The sequence below is a fragment of the Trichomonas vaginalis genome, chromosome III (assembly GCF_026262505.1).
Source record: "Trichomonas vaginalis G3 chromosome III, whole genome shotgun sequence".
Lineage (NCBI taxonomy): Eukaryota > Parabasalia > Trichomonadida > Trichomonadidae > Trichomonas > Trichomonas vaginalis.
In genome coordinates this window covers 25553481-25569329 of record NC_067205.1, presented here as the reverse complement: position 1 = coordinate 25569329, position 15849 = coordinate 25553481, and the positions used below count along the sequence as shown (strand labels likewise).

General features: G+C 33.4%; 6 protein-coding genes across 6 annotated transcripts, besides 4 other annotated features; 2 read left to right on the top strand and 4 right to left on the bottom strand.

Moving 5' to 3' along the window:
- Positions 1-64: 64 nt before the first annotated feature.
- On the top strand, positions 65-1408 carry TVAGG3_0763960 (cysteine S-palmitoyltransferase protein; the record flags this gene model as incomplete). The annotated part of the gene is made up of 1 exon (XM_001316270.1): positions 65-1408. The coding sequence occupies one exon, from the start codon at positions 65-67 to the stop codon at positions 1406-1408; it is 1344 nt and encodes a 447-aa protein (XP_001316305.1).
- A 163-nt stretch (positions 1409-1571) lies between these two features.
- Positions 1572-5803, bottom strand: TVAGG3_0763950 (uncharacterized protein; the record flags this gene model as incomplete). Its single annotated transcript, XM_001316269.1, has 1 exon — positions 1612-5769. The coding sequence occupies one exon, from the start codon at positions 5767-5769 to the stop codon at positions 1612-1614; it is 4158 nt and encodes a 1385-aa protein (XP_001316304.1).
- Positions 5804-6546: 743 nt separating this feature from the next.
- Positions 6547-7386: a mobile genetic element.
- Positions 7387-7747: 361 nt separating this feature from the next.
- Positions 7748-8722: a mobile genetic element.
- TVAGG3_0763920 (gag-polypeptide of LTR copia-type retrotransposon (UBN2 2) family) lies at positions 8300-8722 on the top strand (the record flags this gene model as incomplete). The annotated part of the gene is made up of 1 exon (XM_051245761.1): positions 8300-8722. One exon carries the CDS (start codon positions 8300-8302, stop codon positions 8720-8722), a length of 423 nt encoding a protein of 140 aa, XP_051092348.1.
- Positions 8723-8984: 262 nt separating this feature from the next.
- Positions 8985-9013: a mobile genetic element.
- A 105-nt stretch (positions 9014-9118) lies between these two features.
- Positions 9119-9956: a mobile genetic element.
- A 155-nt stretch (positions 9957-10111) lies between these two features.
- TVAGG3_0763880 (uncharacterized protein) lies at positions 10112-11881 on the bottom strand (the record flags this gene model as incomplete). Its single annotated transcript, XM_001316268.1, has 1 exon — positions 10180-11871. The coding sequence occupies one exon, from the start codon at positions 11869-11871 to the stop codon at positions 10180-10182; it is 1692 nt and encodes a 563-aa protein (XP_001316303.1).
- A 462-nt stretch (positions 11882-12343) lies between these two features.
- On the bottom strand, positions 12344-14343 carry TVAGG3_0763870 (tubulin polyglutamylase TTLl11 family; the record flags this gene model as incomplete). The annotated part of the gene is made up of 1 exon (XM_001316267.1): positions 12346-14289. The coding sequence occupies one exon, from the start codon at positions 14287-14289 to the stop codon at positions 12346-12348; it is 1944 nt and encodes a 647-aa protein (XP_001316302.1).
- Positions 14344-14742: 399 nt separating this feature from the next.
- TVAGG3_0763860 (uncharacterized protein) lies at positions 14743-15709 on the bottom strand (the record flags this gene model as incomplete). Its single annotated transcript, XM_001316266.2, has 1 exon — positions 15132-15689. One exon carries the CDS (start codon positions 15687-15689, stop codon positions 15132-15134), a length of 558 nt encoding a protein of 185 aa, XP_001316301.1.
- Positions 15710-15849: the final 140 nt, after the last annotated feature.

Below are 15849 nucleotides of genomic sequence, written 5' to 3'. Positions count from 1 at the left end.
TTTAACCTTGTTTCAGATAGTTGGATTTCAAGAAAATTGAAATTGTTGAATTTGCAAAGATTTTATGAATGGTGATGAAGATCCGCCAGCGCCACTGATTAATACTAGAAATGGATTTACAAAACCATTACATGGAGAGCAAATATTGTCATGGGTTGGATTTTTCCTTATGATTGCAGGTTATTTCTTATTTATTTTTCCATCTCTTTATCCAACAGAAAGAGCAATCTGCACACCAATATTTTGTGTTCTTTGGCTCATATTCAATTGCTTATTAATTCGCGCCGCGCTTGAAAAACATAGATCTTCAGTCTTACCAGATGATACAAAAGATAACGCCATCAGGTGTAGATGGTGTAAGCGAACTGTCATACAAGGAGCAAAACATTGTCGCTCATGCAATCTTTGCAGGCTAGATTTTGATCATCACTGCTTTTTCTTAAATAATTGCGTCACAAACGACAACTACAACTATTTCCTATTCGGAATTATCTTCCTTCTCCTTGCTTCCATGATAGAATCGGCCTTATCCATATATGTCGTCATGGGAATGGGAATGAAACAAGAAAACTCCGCCAGATCAATGCTTGCTAATGCCGAAGCATTTTATGGGGCTAAGAAAAAGATTCCCGCTGCTGTTTGGTATGTTTTCCATGGGCTTCTCCTTTTTATGCTCCTCGGAATTGAATATTTCATAACTTTGTTGCTGGGATTGCACAGTTGCTTGATCAGGAAGAACATCACAACATTCGATGTCATCCAGTACAGAAGAATGATTGACGCTAACAAAGAAGCACAAAAGATTGCACAAAATAAAAAACCAGCACCAACAATTACTGTTATTCCAAACTCATCAAAATTTATTCCTTATCCGCCTCAACTGGATAAAGAAGAACCAGAACAACCTCAACTACCAGAAAAAGAAGTATCTTACTCGACTTCAAGCAAAAAACAAGATAAAAATGAACAAAATAATAAAGAAAAACAAAAAGAAGATAAAAGTGAATCTTCATCTGATTCAAGCACTAAAGGAAAGTCTGAATCAGCTGTGGAAATTCCAAAGGAAGAAAAAGAAAAATCTGTCTCATATTCTTACTCAAAATCTTCTTCTCCAAAGAAAACAGAGCCAAAGAAAGAGGAATCAGAACAAAATAAAGAAAAAGAAAATTATGTTTCTTACTCTTACTCAAAATCAAAATCTCTAAAGAAAGAAGAACCAAAGAAAGAGGAAATTGAACAAAAGAAAGAAGAAGAACACTCTGTTTCATACTCTTACTCAAAATCTTCAAAGAAAGAGGAAATAAAACAAGAACAAAATAAAGAAGAACCGGTGCAAGAAAAGGAGGAAGAGCATTCTGTTTCATATTCTTATTCATATTATGCTTATTCATCTTCTTCCAAAAAATAAAATATAAAGTATTGTTTTTTTATAAAGAAATTCTTGTCAAAAAAGTTTTGATTTCTCAATGAATCTCAAGTGGACCAAATATAGGAGGTGATATTATTTCAAGAATTTGTTCAATTTTTCTAAATTAATTTTAAACCTAATATGAATATTAATATTTTATGAATAATACAAAATAAACAAAAATACATACATATATTACATTGTTAACGCAGTTCTTGAATGAGGAGAGGAATATCCGCAAACTTAACAACTGTTCCTCTTATTCCTCTACTTATTTCCTTTCTTTGGCAAAGTTCTTTCTTTCCAATCTTTATGCAGTCATCCATTATCAAAAGCGACTTCTCCTCCAGTGCAAATCCAGCCCTCATCTGGCCAATCTTCTTCTGGTAATTCAGCGAGATGTAAGGTTCAGTGTAATCAGTCATTATATCAGCAGTGAATTCGCTCTTCGTGATTACAACGTTTCTTATTGGACTCTGCTGCTGGTTCTGGTTGTTACTTGTTGCGAGCGCCTTCAAGCTGCTGCTGGACGGAGGGTAGATCAAGTCTTTCGTGAACAGAATCGGGATGTTTCTGTCGCTCGAGTAGCAGAAGTAGAAAATCTGGCTTCCGTTGACTCGAAGAAGCATGATTGAGTTGTAAGACTGCAAAATATTGGAGGAATCCATAAATACATGATCAATCGTTGGATTAAATGTTGTCGAATCGAATGTGACAACAACAATAAATGAGTTTTTGAATTTGTAGTGAAAAGCTCCTTTTTCGCAGAAAAATTTCGCAATTTGACATGGAAGACATTTTGTCAGACGGTTTGACAAAACCGATCTTGGCGAATTGTCACTCTGCATGTCGTACAATGCGATCCTGACAATCTTTCCTGTCGAATACCTGCTTTCAACGTACTTTTTCACTTTTTTCTGCGAAATGTAAAATAACCGATTTTTTTCTGAATCGAGAGGAAACACTTCATCGTATTTCCTACCAATTACGTCTATCGGCTGGACATTTATGAGATCAGCGCAGTTCTGCGAGATGTTTGTTATTACTCCAGATGTGTCATTTGTAACAATCAGGCAGATGATCGACTCTTTCGGCAGTTTCAAATCGATGTCGTTGTCTCTCGGTTTGTTTATGTCCTCCAAGTATCCGCTGGGGAAGTGGAACAAGCTGTTGAATCCGAGAGTGACGTGCCAGTCGATGTCGTATATGACGAAACATGTCAGAATAGAGAAAATGAAAGTACATGACGAGAAAGCCAGCAAACCTGTCTGGGAAGTGTAAGAAATCTTATCTGAATCCTCCAGGAAAGGACCCAGTCCTCTTGAGTAAATAGACAGTTTCTGGTTGAGTTGCGCTGATCTCTCCAGGACAACCAATGTCAGATTCGTGTGGTTGTCGATGTAGATCTCTTGCGGAAGGTTGTGGAGTGTGGAGATGTTTTCTACCATTCTGTTCAAGTATTTCCTGGAGTTTGTTCTTTGGAACTCCAAAACAACTCGCTCGTAAATGTTGAAAAACATCATAACTAAATACGGCAAAGTGTAAATAATCAAAAGCGCCAAAATAACTGTTTTGAATTCTTTCGAATTGTGGTCAATCATTTTGGAAACAATGTCGTAGTTCTCAACAGTTTCGGGGATGACATATGCGTCGTCATTCCTGTTGGAACTAGAATTGTCCCAGCTCTCCGAGTTCTCAGAGCTGACTTCGCTGGAATTAGTAGTAGATGAAATTACAAAAGGTGACATCAGACCAAACATTGACGGTTTTAAGATATTGTCTGCACCGATGAAAGAGATTGATACTTTTGCATCTTTCAAGTTGACGTGGTGTGATGAATTTGTGCTCTGATTCATCTGGATATTAGTAGCACTTGAATATTTTGTCACTTTTATTCTTCGAGTTGAAACAGGGGGGGTTTCTGGTTTAACAGGGGGTTGAGTTGGTTTTCTTGGGTCAGGGAACAAGAACTTGAACAAATCCCAGCTCTCGAGAGATTTCTTCAACAAAAGCATCGACAACCTCTCTTTTGATCCCAAAAATTCTTGCACAGGTTGTGGCAAATTTGTCAGTGTAAATTTGACAGAAAGATACATCAAATAAACGGTTAATGTCAGACCAACTAAATACGCCAGGATGAGGTAGACGAAGAACCTCCAGTATATGACAATAGCGTCGTCGTTTGCCATATATATTGTGTAGTTACCGTGGAAGTACTCGTAGTTCAGTTTGATTCCCTCCAAACTGTCCATGATTATCTTTGTGTCATTTTTCAAAACCTGGCATTTGTCATCAGGAATTGTTGCGATGTAACTCGATATCAGAGAGATTGCTTTGGATACGTAGTAGTAATCTTCTTTGAAAGTGAATGAGTAACTCTGCAAATAGTTATACACATTTTCTTTCATTTTCTGGCAATTGAGAGAGTTTGTTTTGTTGTTTTCCAACAAAATTGGCTGCAGAATTATTCCTGATGTCAATCTGATTGACAAGTCAATTGTTTCTTTCACGCGTTCTTTGACATTCATGATGTACTCAAATAGATACGCATCTCCTTTCGTCTGAAGCAAAATGAATGTAATTGTCCACATAAACAGCAAAATCATCGAAATAAGTACTGAATATGATTTGACATTCGTACATTTCTGAACAAACATTGCCATCAATGAATTGTCGCTGTCTTCATCTCTGTAAATCACCTTCTCGTCGATATGGAATCTCAAATGGGAATACGAGTACAGAGAGCCAAGATCGCTCTTCGACGACGTTGCTGAGTTAGAGTTCGTGTTCTCTTCCAAGTACCTGTCATTAGATATCGGATAGTAAGCGGCGACAGACTTGAAAATCGGATCAGCAACAGACTTGGAGTTGTCCTTCAGCATCGAAGTGTATCTCCTGTACAAGACAGACTGCCTGGCATCTCCCTCAGCGATCAGAAGAATCTCTGCGTACGCTTGGTGGACGTATGGATCGTACTGGAATATGAAACAGAGGTACTGAATGAAGTTGATCAGTTCTACGTGTATCAGAGCTGTCTTGATGCCGAAAATGAATGCGATGAACAGATTGTGCTCGGAGCGTTTCTGCCAGAACAAACTAAGGCAGATGTAGAAGTTTCGCTGCAAATCATCGAGAATTTGGATGTAGTGGGAAGGAGGTTTGTTTTCGTAGCTCTCGAAGATCCTGTTGAACAGATAGAACTGGTAGTCGTAGTATATCGATGTCTCCTTGTACTTGGAGAACATCAACATGATCTTCTCTCTCTGAGACCTGAATATTCCTAAAAATCTGACCACTTCGATCATTTCTTCTGGATCTTGCTTCATTCTGAGAACAATGTAGTCTTCAAACGCTTCGACATCGGCTTCATTCTCGGCGGCTGTCCTCATAACAAGGGAATTCTTGATTGGAAGCCACCAAGGAGGATCGTACTTCTGATTGAAGATCAAGGAAGCGTATTTGCGCATGAATATCTTGTACAAGATGAATGTGAGCGAGTAAATGAGGATACACGAGACTAAAATCGCTCCTGGAGGTAAATAATTATGTGGATGCAGATTCGCAAGTAAAACGAAAGGAGCCGCAAACAGAGGGCTGTCGTTAAGTATGGCGCCAATTATATTTACGTGGACTCCGATTGAAATTCTCTTTTCCAAAATAATTATGACGACAATCGGATACCAAGAGTACATTATGAGCTCAATAATGAAAACCCTGTATTGGCTCAAGAGTAATTGGACAGTGATAACTATAAAACGACACCAGAAAATTAAAAGTTCTGTGGCTCCCGTGAAATTGTCAATCAATGCTGTAGTGACGATGACTTTGGGTCGAAAAAAGACTGAGGATATGTAATCGAAGCAAAAACAAATGATGATATTGGTAACTAAAAGAAGAAATGAGAAAATACTGAGGATTGAATTCTTCTGTAGGATCAAGAGAAACTGTTGCGTGAATCTGAAAAAGAATTGAATTTGAAATACTGGAAATAAAAATTCAAATCCGAAAACAATGACGAATAGTATATTTTTCGATACATATTTTCCATTCTTGACCTTCAGGCAATTGTAATAAACGAACCAGAAGAACGAGCATAGTAAAATTAATTGCAATAAATTTAAGAAAACAGGAATGACTGAAAAATCAAAACAGAAATTGAGTAACCCTGCGTTGTTTAAGATCCTTATGAATGTCGGAGTACGCGTATTAATCTCTTTGACTTTACAAAAGTCACTCATGAAGATGACGATTTGGGCAAAACGTAAAACATCGCGAACCCACCTTAAGCTATATGATAAAGGAGATCTGTATCTAATTTCAAATGCCAGGTCATAAAAGTTTTTTGCTATGTCCTGAAGCATTTATTTTAGCCTTCTCCTTTTTTTTATCCTCAAGATTTTTTTTTCGTTTTTTGTAAACTTGTAAATTTAAATTCAATGATAAAAAAAAGACATTATAATTATCACTTTTTCTTTATTTTTTATAGTCTTGCCACTATTGCAAAACACTTTTTAAATAAAGATTTTATCATCCAAAAATATTTTTCAATAGGGTATTCAAATTGTTTGACGCGCTTTTTCGAAAAATATCATTCCTCAAAAAGAGTTATATTGTTAAAGAATTATAGCATTCGATTTATATTCAATTTTTAATTGATTATTTGATCTTATCGTCAATCAATTTGAATGTTTCTGATTTTGAAGTGGCACAGAAAATCATTGAAACAAATTTTATATAAAAATAAATATGATCCATAATATGTAATTTTCTTATAATTCAGCTCTATCAATTTTGTTTGATCGAAATTGATCAATAGAATTAGAATTTAAAATCGGTACTATTAGTATATTATAGATATTCAATTTTTTTTTGATTCTAAGCTGAGAATCAAATGCGAAATGTACACTCAATCACCTCTAAGATGAAATCAATTATTTGAATTAGTTATACATCGTTATGATCAACCATTGTTTTAGCTCAATTTTGTCCGAATATAAAAAAAATGCGCTACCAAATTTTAATTCTCCTTTATACATTTGAATAAACCTTTAGTTATTCATTTTCTAAGGAAAGTTAGATTTGTTCAATATACTTCATACAACTTCTACAGCGTTATCGTATAATAATTATTATTTTTTGTTATAGACCGAAAATAGATTTTTTCGGTTTTCTCTTCAAATAATTGAAAGAATGATACTATTATAGGTTTATTATATTATATAGCATATAATCATGCTATAGCCGAAAATTATAAGTTTTGAGAAGATTGAATATAACACAAATAAATTTGAATGTAAGTTAAATTGCTTGTTGTTTTTAATATCTATTTAATGTGAAATCCAATATTGCAAAATTCAAATTGAATGATTGAAAGAACAGAAAAAGTCATTCTTTTCAATTTCGAATATGTTTCATTGTATTTATAATTATATGGCAAATAAGATATTCAAACTTGATTTTTGAAGGAAAATTCACAAAATTGAATATATTCAAATAATTTTTATTCAAAAATAAACTAGTTATTTGAGTTTAATACTAATTATCTATTCAAACTACAAAGTTTGTAATTTAAAATATTTTGTGAGATCAGATTGAATTAATTCAAGGTTCTTTTCAATTAATATTCATGACCATATTACGCATTTTCGAACATTCTAAACCAAATATATAAAAATGGGAGACGAATGTTAAATTTGCTAGACATGGGGGAGTTGTCTGCAAAGTTTTAGCTCTTATCTCTAACAAAAAATTAATTTTTAAAAAAATGACCGAATACGTTTCACAGCGAGAAAAAATAAAAGGCAAGATAGAATTTTCTAGACATAAAGAAGTTGTTTACCGAGTTTTAGCTCTTATCTCTAACAAAAAATTAATTTTTAAAAAAATGACCGAATACGTTTCACAGCGAGAAAAAAATAAAAGGCAAGATAGAATTTTCTAGACATAAAGAAGTTGTTTACCGAGTTTTAGCTCTTATCTCTAACAAAAAATTAATTTTTAAAAAAATGACCGAATACGTTTCACAGCGAGAAAAAAATAAAAGGCAAGATAGAATTTTCTAGACATAAAGAAGTTGTTTACCGAGTTTTAGCTCTTATCTCTAACAAAAAATTAATTTTTAAAAAAATGACCGAATACGTTTCACAGCGAGAAAAAAATAAAACTGTTCACTGATTTTAATTTTCATTTCCACTCACTTTACTTATTATTTTTTCTTTTTTTCATTTTAATTATAAATTATTTCATAATACGTTTATTTACGTTACCATTTTCTTTATTCTTTTGAATTCCATACTAGACACTTATAGAATATTTTGATTGTTAACGTACTTCATTAGAATGAATCCTTACAAAGGGTATGTCGATCGAATTTACCTAATTTGTATTTCCAATCAGATTGAAGAAGGTAAAATGACATGGGAAGAAGCTTGCACCCATGTTCCCATCGCCCCAACCCTTCAATCAAATGATTTCAAATATTTAGATGTTTCAAAATCTTTTTTACAAAATCAATTTAGCTTACAGAATATCCCATTGCCTAAAGGCAAGAAAGGTCGTAGGGTCAATCCCTACGACCAAATCAAAGCTCTTGCTGTGATACATGACCACTAGGCCTTTCCCTGTGGTCAAACAAAACAATGGAAACGTTTGAAATTACAACAAATTGATGTATCTTATAGAGAAGTACGCAGATACTTCAAAGAAAATCATTTCACCAAGACGCGATTAGAGCATGCCGGGCCAGAAACAGCAGTAAGATATTGGGCGCTTTCACCCAATCTTATCTGGCACGCAGATGTTCATTATTTTAGGGGTGTTCGTGGCCAGTATATTTATGGCATAATCAACGATTTTAGCCGCAAAGTCCTAGCGTGTATACAAATACCAGATATGCTGGCAGCGACGACAGCGAACGTTGCGGCTTCCGCCTTCATTGAATTTGGCGCCCCTTATTGTTTCTGGACCGACAACGGTTCAGAAAATAGGGGCGCCTTTCAAGATCTACTTGATCTTTGGGGCGTCCAATGGCGGCATACAGACTCTCATTCTCCCTACCAAAATGGGAAGATTGAGAGATTCTGGCCGACATTGGAGCGCTGCCAAAGCATTCAGGCTATTCCTGCCTTTATTTGGGAGTACAATAATAACACACCGCATGAAGATCTCCCAATTAATCCATTAACTGGAACAAATTACACGCCAAATCAAATGTATCAGCTGAAACCGAAATACACAAATGCAGATACAGAAAGGTTGTGGCAAATATGGGATACAGATACAGGCATGACCGCTGTTGACACATTCACAGCGTAATAATAAACATAATTTTTTAATTTCATTTTTAACAAGTTTTTTTAAATGTATGTAATGAATAATTCATTAGAATATGATAATGCACATTGTAACAGAATAGAACAATCACCAAATTTTTTTTTGAAATTAAAAAATAAAAGTAAAAAGTATAAAGTAATCTAACCAAAAAAGATATTTAAAAGAATTTTGGAAAAAACAGAATAAGGATAATGATATTATTTTAGATACACAATCGATGTACTGAAGAATAATCCGGTAAAATGATGATATAAAATTAGATTATTTTACAAGTAGCTAAAAGAATAAAACTATAATATAAAATAAATGAAGTTTAATGAAACAATAAAGGTTAAATAAATAATAAAGATTTTTATTTTATATCAGTATTGAGAAGAAGTAACAGCTGACACTTGGTAGACAACTTCTTTATGTCTAGAAAATTCTATCTTGCCTTTTATTTTTTTCTCGCTGTGAAACGTATTCGGTCATTTTTTTAAAAATTAATTTTTTGTTAGAGATAAGAGCTAAAACTCGGTAAACAACTTCTTTATGTCTAGAAAATTCTATCTTGCCTTTTATTTTTTCTCGCTGTGAAACGTATTCGGTCATTTTTTTAAAAATTAATTTTTTGTTAGAGATAAGAGCTAAAACTTTGCAGACAACTCCCCCATGTCTAGCAAATTTAACATTCGTCTCCCATTTTTATATATTTGGTTTAGAATGTTCGAAAATGCGTAATATGGTCATGAATATTAATTGAAAAGAACCTTGAATTAATTCAATCTGATCTCACAAAATATTTTAAATTACAAACTTTGTAGTTTGAATAGATAATTAGTATTAAACTCAAATAACTAGTTTATTTTTGAATAAAAATTATTTGAATATATTCAATTTTGTGAATTTTCCTTCAAAAATCAAGTTTGAATATCTTATTTGCCATATAATTATAAATACAATGAAACATATTCGAAATTGAAAAGAATGACTTTTTCTGTTCTTTCAATCATTCAATTTGAATTTTGCAATATTGGATTTCACATTAAATAGATATTAAAAACAACAAGCAATTTAACTTACATTCAAATTTATTTGTGTTATATTCAATCTTCTCAAAACTTATAATTTTCGGCTATAGCATGATTATATGCTATATAATATAATAAACCTATAATAGTATCATTCTTTCAATTATTTGAAGAGAAAACCGAAAAAATCTATTTTCGGTCTATAACAATAATTATTATTTTTCGTGCTATTAGCTAGCAATTAAATTAATGGTATCCATTAAATGCATATATGAATGGCTGATTCTATGTTATGTTGATCGTTTTTCTTTTATCACATCTTATCGAAAGAGAAAAAGGATTATATGTGTTACAGAAATAAAAACAAATCTTTTTAATAAAAAATACATGAATAAAACATAAAACAACATAATAAAAAAATTAATATGATTATTCAGCATTAAGAGAGCCTGGTTGATGAGGCATTTCGGGCAACTCTTCTAAATCAGTATACAAAGCTTCTTTTTCTTCCCAATCTGGTGAAATATTTTCAATAATTTCAGTGAATTCGTCGTAATTCTTAAGTAATCTGCATATTTCATGGATATATCCTTCAAATATCTCACAATTAGTACTTCTCATCTTGTCAACTCCTTCAATTATGTTAAAGTTTTTGAATAACTTCGGAATTAAACCTTCAATTTCGTCAATAACGCTCAGAAGGTCCAAAATTGATGCTTGCAGGAATGTAATATAAGGTTTATCAAAGGAGGACTTTAATAATGCTTGTGCAGCGTCTATAATTGGCTCATAATCTGAAGTTATTCTTTTTTCAACTTTGAAATTTGTTGGAGAAGTAACAGAGCTTTGCGATTCATCCTCACATTCGTCAATAGGCGCCAAACCAGAAAAAATTGGACAACTTTGAACCAGAGAAGATAAATTAAAATTCGCCATCGCTTCTTTGGTAAATCCATTGAACGTTGGCTTATTTATATTGTACACGCCTTTGATATTAGGATCGAATAGTTTTGATGGCGAAATTGAGTTTATTGCCAAATTTGAAGTTGTTTGAAACGGAAAATCGGGTCTAGATTTCATTCTGTTGTCGGCCAGAGGTAAGAAGTGTCCTTTTTTCTCTTCAGCTGCTTTAAATTTGACTTTTCGGTATTCTTCTGAAAAAGTGCAAGAAATTGACGTTTTTATGGGTGATTCTTCGTCTTCGTAGTATTCTTCTTCCTCTTCTACGTAATTAGATATACTGTTACAGATAGAAATCAAGAGATCAACAGCGCATCTCGTTGCGCAGTCAAAATTCTTTGCGTGGGTCGTAATATACTTACAGACAACGGGTAATTGGCTGTTAATAAGAAATGCTGTATCGTCATCGAAAAAATCGTTTAAATGGTTCATTGCGATGTATTCGAACGCCAAAGCAGCGGAATTCTTTGAGAGAGTAGTACGAGCGATCGTAAATAGCGTAGTTATCATCGACTGCTTTGTAATAGAATGCAGGAGTTTGCTGTCAGGCGATAACGAAATTGCAAAATCAGTGAGTAGAGTCAGGTATTGCTCGGTGTGGGGACCTTCCTTGTGAATTAATGCATGAAATGCCTGTCCGAGTTTCGCCGTTTCAAAAAATGAAGCGAAATTCTCTAAAATTGTTTTATTTGTTAAAAGTTGATTTAAAAATGTCTCCATTGACATGAATCTGGAAAGCTTGAGTAAAGAGGTCATGAATACTTTCGGATTTGGTATTTTCCCAAGAAAGTCAAATTCCGTTTTTATGATAATTTGGTTCAAAATCAAAGAAAATCTAAGAACTTTCTTGGTTTCTGTAATATAACACTCTCCTTTGGCAAAATCATATATTTCTCGTGCAACTTCGTCATTAACTGCCAAAATTTTTCTGATTTCTCTTACATTCGATTGAAATATTGTCATGATCTTCTGATATATGATTGCATCGTATTTGGTATCTTCTAAGACCATTTTTAAAAGAACAGAAACGTTAAATGAAAGAAATTCCAAAAAAGTCTCGGATAAATCCTTTAACTCTTGATTAACATTAAGAGTTTCAATAATAGGAAGTATCTCTTGAACTGTGAGCAACTGGCAGTGATTTGGCGCCAGTATACTCATTGCATTCAAGTCTAGCGTCACTTTTTGAGATTGTTTCGCACTTTTTTCAATGGATATTCTTCTTTTCAGAAGTTTACATTATTGTAAGAAAATGCATCGTTTCTAAAAGTGTTGTTAAAATAATAATCACCCTTCAAAATATCAATATTCAAAATTTTTTGATCGACAATGTAAATTAATTTTAAAATTGAAAAATGAATATGCCAAGACAAGCTATTCCACTAACAAAACCAACACTTTCTCATGATAGAATACGTATTTTATGCATTAATCAACCAACCAAAACATTCGCGAATTTGAATGCTATTTTGATTATACTTGAAAATAGAGATAAATGGTCCAAAGATCTTAAATTTCTAGATATAAATGATATCCAAAGGCACAATGTTCAAACAAAGCAAAAAAAAATTTTCAAAATATAATATAACGAAAAAACATAGACATCAATTGAAATAATAATACATACATAACATTTTATTTTGCTTTTTTCTTCGACCTCTTCTTCTCCTTTGTCTTTTCGAAATTATAATATTTTTGTTCAGTTGTTCTGGGCCGAATGTTAACAGGAATTCCTTCAATCTCTCCCTTGTTATTGGGTTTCTTTGCCTTCTCATAAATTGGAGCCCAAACAGTGTAATTAGGGTGAGATTTTGGAAGTGGGAAAATTTGTTGCCAACCAGACTTTTCGCTGTTGCCTAACACTTCTCCATTTGGAGAGATATGTTCGAACGTCTCGCAGAGTAACGATTCCTTCAAATCTTTTTCGAAATCTACAGTTACACTCAAAGAAGGTCTATCATTCAATTCCAGGACCTGTGGATTCATATTTGCATCGAGCATGATATCAATACCTAGAACGTGGTTAAATCTCTTCTTTAGAGGTAATGGTTTAAGAGGGCTCTTCTTTTCTGCTTCTTTTGGAGCCTGCTTTTCTTCTTCCTCTTCACTGAATCTCTCTTCGAATGTATTTTGCTTGACTTCGATCTTTTCTGGTTCATAAATTTTTTCTTCGCGCTTTATCTCAGGAATTGGCTCTGGCTTTGATTCAATATCCTTTGTTGGAGATGGGTATCTCTGTTTCGCTGGCGGCAAAAAGATTTTCGCCTTCAGATTTTGAGTTTTTTGAACAACTTTGCCTCCTTTTGTAAAATAATATGATTTTGGTGATTTCGCATTGATACTCTTAAGCCTGTTGGTAGTAAAATCGTATCTTCTCTGAACAATTAAAGGACCATATTGAGATGTGGGGTTAATTCTATAAGTTACGATGGAGCCGACAATCAGCGGCGGACAATCTGTATTTTTATTTCCAAATCCAGGCATTAAGATCATATTTGTCTGATGTTTAATAATATCTGCTTTAACAGATGTTTGGAACATATGTTTCTTGTAGTTTCGTTCTGATTTGAGCTGAATATCATATGAATTTGATAAAACTGAAGGAAGATTTTCTTCTGGAATTTCCGGTTCAACTGGTTCAGGAACTTCCTCTTCACATTGTGCTTCTGCAACTTCTTCTTGCAGATTATGCAAATGAGATATTCGGTTTGTCAAAAATGGCTTCAATAATGAATTTGTTCCCATTTTCTTTTTCGGCAATGAAGCAAGAACCTTAGGAAGTATACCAATGATTACTGCACGTGCGCATTCGCTTATTCTTTCCCAGATTATATCACGATTATGATGCTGATTTTCGATTATTTGCAAAATATCTGTTGCTTTCTTAGTGAAAACGCTGGCATCAACAGCACCATTTTCTACATTAATAGCTGTGTTCGTAAGGTGCATAAACTTTGTATCTTTGTTGGATTTATTTGGCATTTGAAAAGGTTCTGAACAGAATCTTGCGATGCCTTCGTTGTAAAGAAATACTGTTAGTGGACTTAATGAAGCAATAAAAACGTAAAATCTGAAATCAAATTTTTTCCCATCGATCAAATAAGGATTAACATACTGTTGAATGACACCTTGTACTTTGTTATCTTGGACTTCATGTACTGATTGAATGATTTGGATGCCATTTCCGCAACATCCGTTTTTTGGTTTCAAAACCCAAGTTGGAGCGACTCCTGTCCTTCCACAGATATGCATGTGCTCCCTTTGGAACTCTGGGAATTCATCTGGCAGAACAAAAGTTCTTGGAAATACTTCATACTGCTGAGGAAAGAAATTGCGAATGTGGTTTAAGCATTTAAAAAGCGTAGATTTGTAGCAAATGTAGTCCATACCTGGTATTTTACCTAATATTTGCCCAGGATCGTAGTCTAAAGCATCATCGGGCTTTAAAATTCCATCAATCCAAACAAATGGAGCTTTTTCGTCATTCTTAACTGGAATTAAACCGGCATGTTCAATCGCTGCTTTACCGGTGTCATATTTGGCACGAGTAGCATCGATTTTTATACCAGCGTTCCTCATTAAAAACAACAATCTAAAACTTTTGAAAGAGAAAAATTACGTTATAAAAATTTTTGACGCTAGCGTTCATTCATTTATATATTTTTGCAATTATGCATTATCTTCTTTTATGCAAACAAAATTTTTTCAATTAAAATGCAAATTTATCCTTGATTTAAGCAAATTATGAGAGTGAAATCAGTTAAACAATGTTGTACCTATATGACTACAAGTGTTCCTTGAGAACAAATGATATGAGATTAAAATATGCTATATATATTTTTTGGAGCCTGCCAAGTGTTGAATATGTCCATCTGCATTATAGGGAAACAATTGTATATATAATAATACTTTGAAATTTATTGTTTCATATATGAGCACAATGTTATATCAATTGGAATTGGGTTGATGAAATTTGCATCTGAAATTAGAATATTTTTAAGCATATCCGATACAAATATGGTTTTCAATATATACCCCTACTGAAGGTTCATTATTTATTGTCATTAATAGATATTTACTGATTGAAGAATTACTTCTTGTGTAAAATACGAACGGATAATTCGGAGCTATCATGCATATGGGATGGAATCTCGTAGTGCACTCTAGCAATAATAGTTGAAATCTCTTGTATTCTAATGTTGAATTCAGCACGGTCATCCAAACAACATTTAATACAGATGCATGGATCGCATCTTCATTCTGTGGTGCTGTCGCATCAAAAAGATTTGGTAAAAGTTAATCTGGCAAATTTTATAAAAGTCGTTTTAACTATTTTTCATTAAAACTATAAATTTAGTACAAATAATTGCTGAAATTCAGATATTTTGATGAATTTATAAATAATACAAATATAAATTAAATTAATTTGGAGGTGGTGGATACATTGGTGTTCCTGTTGGAATCATATCAAGTACATTACCGCAAGGATAAAGGATCCTTAAATATTCTTTACCTTTATCATTAATTTTGTTTACACTGGCGAAATCATTCAAATATTCAGCGATTTCATCATCATCAAGAAGCTCCTCGTACTCCTTTAATTCTTGAGAAGCTCCTTTGATTGGAAAATTATTCCAATGTTCAACAACCTGAGGCATGTTAACCATCTCCCTATATGAAAAGATTTCAATGTACTGGTTCTGAAGAGACTCGGATGGATGATCAGTCCAAAGGTCAGCATAACATTTTAAGAGTTCGCGACCATTTTCGGCAATTAGATTCATTGCATCGAGCTGTTGTTTTAATTTATATTCGCTCATTACCTTGGATCTGATATCAACTTTCTTTCCGGATTCTATAGCGCGGATTAGAGCTCTTGCAGCGTATTCATGCATTTGTTTTACATTGACAAGTTTGCCTCTTACTGTTGCAATAAGAATCTGGAACTTGTCGCGGCCATTGTCTTTCTTCTTGAACATTAATGAAAATTGATGTCACCGGTGAAATTTTTTACGGTGAAAAGTGCTAAAAATTTTTTTGTGCTGATTTATATCCTGATACGTATATCTATAATTTTGAAGGATGTCACTTGAAATTTCTTTGGATTACAAGTACAGAAAAAATTATTTTTATCACCGA